This window comes from Diadema antillarum, unplaced genomic scaffold (assembly GCF_040938485.1).
Source record: "Diadema antillarum isolate AM-2024a unplaced genomic scaffold, OU_Dant_1.0 seq00000288_RagTag, whole genome shotgun sequence".
Lineage (NCBI taxonomy): Eukaryota > Metazoa > Echinodermata > Echinoidea > Diadematoida > Diadematidae > Diadema > Diadema antillarum.
This window is the reverse complement of record NW_027271315.1, coordinates 947,743-954,442: the sequence shown is the minus strand read 5'-3', so window position 1 is coordinate 954,442 and position 6,700 is coordinate 947,743. Positions and strand designations below refer to the sequence as shown.

Sequence of the window (6,700 nt, the reverse complement as noted above, 5' to 3'; positions counted from 1 at the left end):
GTCAAGAAACAGGTGTTTTATATCTTTGGTTTTTAAGTCATTGATTGCCAAGATATACATTGGCATTATTTACGGGGGTGTATCCTCTTCAAACGAGAGATTTGCGTCATGTGACATCGTTAAAACAAAAGAAACATGCTAAAGCTGAAACACTGTCTCTCACACTTTAATCATTCAAGTGAAAAAGTAAAAATGATTTTAGCCAACATGCTGAGACTTCAGATACAGTTTCTTTATATACAATGCCATTTGAGGAATTAAGGCAAACTTGCCTTTTCTTTTCTCTTTTTTTTCTGATTAAAAAGTAGTATACAGATGCATTTTCAATGTATGACGGTGTTTGCTGGGTATATAAGGTTACAATGCAGGGCCTACTTGTTGGAGTGCATGCAATATTTTTCCACACACACAAAAAAGAACTTTGCATAGAAAATTTGGATTTGATAATTGTAACGTGTGCATCACACAAACTTGCCTAATCTTTGCTAGCTTCATACAAAATACATACATACCTCACATGGGTCTCTGGCAGAAATGGCGAAAAACACAAACGCGAGCAACATGTCAAAATAGAATCAGGCAAAGGGTGGCGCTATTCTTGAAACTTCATTAAAATTATTCCCATTCCATGTCATCCTTCATGTATGTCATCATCTTTATTCGTTATGTAAATACAACTCATTGCCTTGATTCTTGCGGGCTTCTTCCCAGCAAAGATGGGTGGAGTGCGTACAGTGATGACATGACGGGATTCTCCAAAGCGGCGATTTGACACTTCCTCCAAGTTTGACACCTCCTGGGAGGAACCCTGGTACACTGTCACAACTGGGTTGTCTGGTAGGTAAAATTCAGCATCCTTGTCGCTACTTGTCGTCACAATGGCTATTCTGTAGTATTTTCCCTTGTGTTGTATTCTTGCTCTGGGGGATTCATAGTACCGGTACTCCTCATTGTATAGATCGTCCTGCAATATATTGTACTTTGCATGCCATACCTCAATATCACCTAACTTTTGGGACTCCAACCTCACAGTCATCTCTGAGGATGTGTGCATCCATGACCCATTCTTCATCTGGATGCTACAACTTACCTCTGTCCGAGAATCTACGGAAATCGACTGAAATTTCTGGTCTTGAGATCCTCTGGAATGATGACTATGTCTTTGCTGGGTAAATGATGCATTGAGGTATAGTCTCGGTTGAGCATCTTCCTTGCCCAGTGGGAAGCAGTCTCCCTGTCCTGTTGGATCCTCATAATAACCCATCTCGGAGCAGAGAGCGCGGAACTTATATGCCTTAGACAGCAGATGCGGGTGCTCTCTATCAACAAATTGGACTAGTGGTGAGGTCTTCGTCAGAGAGACCAGCTTGGAAGCCCCCACCAATGGAAGTCGTATCTTACTGGCCATCTTCCCGTACAACTCCTTGATGCCTTCAGTGTGTTCATGCCCCAGGAGCCAGGTATCCACCTTCTTGATGACGGTTTCTTCATCTGCCACAACAAGGTCACTCCTCTCTATGATGGCCAGAACCTCGTCCGCTGAGAGTCCAAGCCATGAGGTCTCGGGTATGTACTCAAAGTACTGAGCCAAGGTTTGGATGCATCGATCCTTCATAGTCTTGAAACAGCCTTCATCTGATCCCCTCAGCAACTTGATGACGCCCACCATACTGTCACCATGAAAGGACTCAAACAACCAATCCTGTGCTATTTTGCTCAATTCCTGCATAGCTAGTTGGTGAGCCCAACCAATCATCAAACGGATGTTCTCTCCTGAAAACGTAATCTCGCCAGTGTACATGTAGCCCAACATCCGCTCAAAGACCTCAATCTCACTCTCCGTGGCTTCTGCTTTCAACTGGAGAATCTTTCCAGGATTCTCCTCCATCATCTTTGCAAGGGTTCCACTTGCTGCACCGAGGACCAAGCGATGAGCGGGATACTGTCTTAATCCGACTTTGACAGAGATGTCTGATAGTTCGGTATTCTTCAGATATACCTTCAGCTTTTGAGAAAGTGCCCCTTGGCAAGAGTACGATGCCTCCTGAGCCATCTTGCAGGAATACCTGTGTGTAAAATATCATTGATTAATTGGATAAGAGGGTGATTTTTAGGTGGGAAAGTTTATGAATACAGAAAAAAATAACCTCATGTATGACTGAGCACATGAACTTTAAAGACAGCAATGACAAATTACACTCTTTCAAAGTTTCAGCGTCACAGAAAAGGAACAATCAATGTCTGACTGAATGGATGAGATCTGCCAATGAAAGTGGTCAAATAGGCCATCCTGTACAAATACAAGTTTGTGTTTAGGGTTTCTTCTAACATTTTATGGTCCATAACCTTGAACATTGTCACCTGTCTGATAACTTTGTCACTCCCATAAAGGCCAACCTACATAGTCCACTTTTCTCTGTTCATATTCAACACATAGCTAGCAGTGACAAATCATGTCTTGAATATGAAGAGTGAAAATGGACAGTGGGTTAGCTTTTGTGAGAGTGACCAAGTTATCGACAACATGTCCATGTTGAAGGTTACGGACCATATATAAAATGTGAGAAAAAAACAACAATCCTAAACACAAGCCTGCAGTCGTGCAACCTGCATGGCCTCTTAGTTTGATCATTTCCATTTACAGTATCTCAATTATGATTCAGTGAGATAATGATAACACTCAAAGTTGGGGGAAAAATTTGCAATTTGTCATTGTTGTCTTTAAAGTTCATGTGCTCAGTTATAAATGCATGATATCTGTCAACATAATAACGTATAAATGGAAAGAGGAAATTTAAAAGTTATCTCCTTTCTTCACAACATTGCACTCTCCGTATCTGACAGTTATGAAATATGCAGTGTAGTAGCCCTCCAAAGTTGGATTTTATTTTATATGCACTGCAGAGTGATTATGATCTTATAAGATGAGTTTAGGAGTTGCAGAAGTATTACTATTAATTTGGTTCCAGACATGTCATGATAATGGAATAATTTCTTCGTGATTGACATTCTGTTCTCTTCACTCACAAAACATACACTATCAGTGTATGTTAATACATGTATTTGGCATCGACTTCTCTCTAGAAATGACTCTAAAAAATGGTAGCTCAAGGGAACCATTACCCCAGATTAGCACACATGCGAACATTTTAACATTGCACATACTAGTACATTCAGTGATGCAGTGCACATTAAAAAAAACCAACAAAAAACAGAAAACATTAATTTTGAATGAAATGTCATATTGTCCTCAATCTTCACTGATGTGCTTTACTAATATTGCTCCTGCAACAATTGATTCCGTGAAAATCTGCATGCTCAGCCAAACAAATACTAGTATTCTACCCACAAACATAACCCTAACCCTATATCCTCACCGTAAACCTGAAGCCCCATCACAATCCTGACCCTGATAACCCTAACCCTATATCCTCACCGTAAACCTGAAGCCCCATCACAATCCTGACCCTAAGTGCTTGGAGAAACACTGGAGCAATTGTCGCAGGAGCAAATGTCCTCTCACTATTGCTGCATCAATCCCCTCCGCCCGCCCCGCCCCCACCCCCACGCACGCACACACACACACACACACACACACACACAGACATCACTCAGGCAGTCAAGCATACACATGGTGCTTGTTCTTGATTCTTAGAGAAGATACCCGGCCTCCTTTTAGGAATTGAAGTGGGTCAGGATTGTGACCCCTAGCTATCACCACGATCACTGGCAAGATTACCCCTAATTCAATGAAGGTTAAAGTTCAGAGGTGAAGAGTGTCTGCAATTTCAGCTCAATTGCACGGCTATATTAATGTCTATACTGACTTTCTCATCATGCTTGGCTAGGTCTATGCAAGAGAAGGTGATGTACTTCCCTGTAAAAATGCGGCCAGCAAAACCTAGCTGATATGTAGGACCTGTATGCAGTACGTAAGCACATTGAAATTCAGGAGAATCGGGCCAACAAATGCTACCCCTATTTTCACAATTTTCATGGGGGGGGGGGGGAGGAGGTGCCCGTCGTTTTTTTTTTTTCCAACTGAAAAAAATATTTTTTTTTCACATATTTTTCAGACACTTTTTCAGTATTTTTTTTTCAAACTGAATATTTTTTGGATTATTTTGAAAAATACTCTAAAAATAGCATATTTTATTCATATTTTTCAAAAAATACTCTAAAATAGGATATTTGGGGGTATTTTTGTCAAATTTGAAATGCGATTGATATTTTTTTAGTATTTTTTCAGCTTTATTTATCGACAAACAAAATAATAAGCAAAACATTAAAACATGTAAAATTGTGGTAAAAGTGAATTCAGTTGGTACAAACTGAAGTCAGTTGACATTTTTACTAGCAAACTGAGTATACGTAGACCAGGTATCTATGTGCTCTTGTGTGTGTGTGCGTATGTGTAACCACATATTAAAACATTGTAACTAAATGGCCCTATACAGTGTATAAGTGATTGTGATGTTTCTAGTACCAACTAGGTATAGAGTATAGATATATCTGTAGGTTAAAGGCTCTAAGACTAGCTGTAGGATTATGACTGTGAAAGATTAGTTTGGACATTGGTTATGTCTTCATATATACATGTTGTACAGTATGTAGGCCTACATTCTATTATGTGTTCTGGGATATGTTTAAACATCAATACAAATCAAGAAAATTGTCATTTATTCTGTCCAAACTCGAACATGTAAAACAAATATAATTGAAAAATATATTTTTTGCCGTATTTTTGTAGCCCCAAATCATATAGGCATGAAAATAGCTAGAAAACATATTTTTACTGTATTTTTTTTTGCTGTAGCAGCATGACGTCACAAAAAATATTCAAAAAAGAATATATTTTTTTTTCATACAGTATTCGATGTTCCAAAACTGTATGAAAAAAAAAATCAAAAATATATTTTAAGGTATTTTTCTCATATTTTTAGTATATTTTTTAAATACAAAATATCGTAAAGATATATTTTTTGGTGAGTTTTGAAATATTTTTATATCTTTGTAATTTTTTTTTCAAGGGGGGGGGGAGGTAACTAACCCTTTTTGGGGTACTATATCAGGATTGTTGGGGGAAGATTCAGAACCCCACCACTAACTGAAAAATCTCGGTGAAAAAATCATGTAAGACCCTCCATTTCAACTATTTTTCGGGATTTCCCCCCACATTGAGCCCCTAAATTATAGCCTTAGGGTCTAACCCATTTCCGAATAATCACGGACGCGCATGATACAGAACTACCACCAGGGGGCGTGTGCTGCATTCACTCAATCCTAAGTCGATGTCTCACTCACTCCTTCCATAATTCTCTGCACTGGCAAGCTCATCTTCACTTCAATAATCCAACTCTCGTTCGCGAATCCGGGCAATTACCCCCACCGGGCAATTACCCCCAGAGAGGGCATTTACCCTCCGGCTAAATACTGGTTAGTGGTAAGGTTAGAGTAAAGATTAGGGTTTGGGTTAGGTTTAGGGTTAGGAGTTTTGGTTAGGGTTAGGATTAGGTTCAGGATTAGGATTAGGATTAGGGCCAGGGGAAGGGCCCGGGGTAATTGCCCAGGGGGTAATTGCCCTAGACCCCTCGTTCGTCTTGCATGCAAAACGATTTTCATAAGTGTCGGGTTAGGGCCTATAGTGCGATAGGCAGTCTATCATGCAACACTAGGCCAGGGATGCCAAGTTTAAAAAAAAAAATTATGAGTGAGCTTTTCATGACTCGGCATCTGGGCGAGCGAAGGTGCGCGCAAGCGAGGGTGTGGGAGTGGTCCCCCCCCCCTCCCGTGGCCTCCCACGGTAGGGAGCTTTTTCAGTTTTTAGCTCTTAATGGTGCGATCAGGTGCATACTTAAGTGACTATTTTTTACCTATTTTGAAAAACAAAAGGAAAATATACCTTCAGTTGTAACTATCACTTTAATCCTCTGAGCTATGCTCCTTATTATGGGCCCAAATCGCAGACTTTGCCCGATGCGTGAGAAAAATGGGTGCCATGAGACGACCCCTAAATGCTTGAGTCTCACTCAGAATGCGTGAGACTTGGTAGCTTTGCTAGGCGAGTACCGGTATTTAAATACAGGATACAAGGTAGTCTTGCCACACTTACCTATTTTAGTTCGTCGTAAAGCGTCCTCGTCTGCTCATGCCATGTGATATTTTTCTTCTGTAAATTCTGACGTCCTTTCTCTATTAATTTCCAACGATCGTATACGTGCATGTGGTCTACAGCAACAGTAACACAATATTAGCCTATAGTACTATAACAGTCACAGTAAAAACTAGATAGCATTCGGAGGGTGCATTCATGTCATCTGCACTACTCAAGCATTTCAGATTCCCGTGCACTCTATGCTATGTGTTCAGTATGAACAGTATGTAAATTCACTGGTTTTCCCCACGGCATGTTTCCCGCTTTGGAATTCCCCCACTGTCTGGCACAGCGTTTATCATGTACAGTAACTATAATTGACGGGGTTTCCCACTGCGTATCAAGATCAATCTGCGCTATTTTCATCAGTGGCGTATCGGGGGGGGGGGGGGGGGGGGGGCAAGGGGGAACGTGCCCCGGGCGCCACTCCCTGGGGGCGTAAAAAACAAAAAAAAAAGAAGAAAAAAATAAAAAAATAAAAAAAAACGAAGAGGAAGAAGAAGAAAAAAGAAAAAAGAAGAAGAAGAAGAAGAAGAACAACAACAA

The 6,700-nt window shown here is 40.4% G+C and overlaps 1 protein-coding gene across 1 annotated transcript; it reads right to left on the bottom strand.

The window, feature by feature from the left end:
* Window positions 1-6,340, bottom strand: LOC139730066 (kelch-like protein 4). The gene is made up of 2 exons (XM_071640977.1): window positions 6,113-6,340; window positions 1-2,066 (listed from the first exon to the last, which is right to left on the bottom strand). Exon 2 carries the CDS (start codon window positions 2,051-2,053, stop codon window positions 632-634), a length of 1,422 nt encoding a protein of 473 aa, XP_071497078.1. The 5' UTR covers window positions 2,054-2,066; window positions 6,113-6,340; the 3' UTR covers window positions 1-631.
* Window positions 6,341-6,700: the final 360 nt, after the last annotated feature.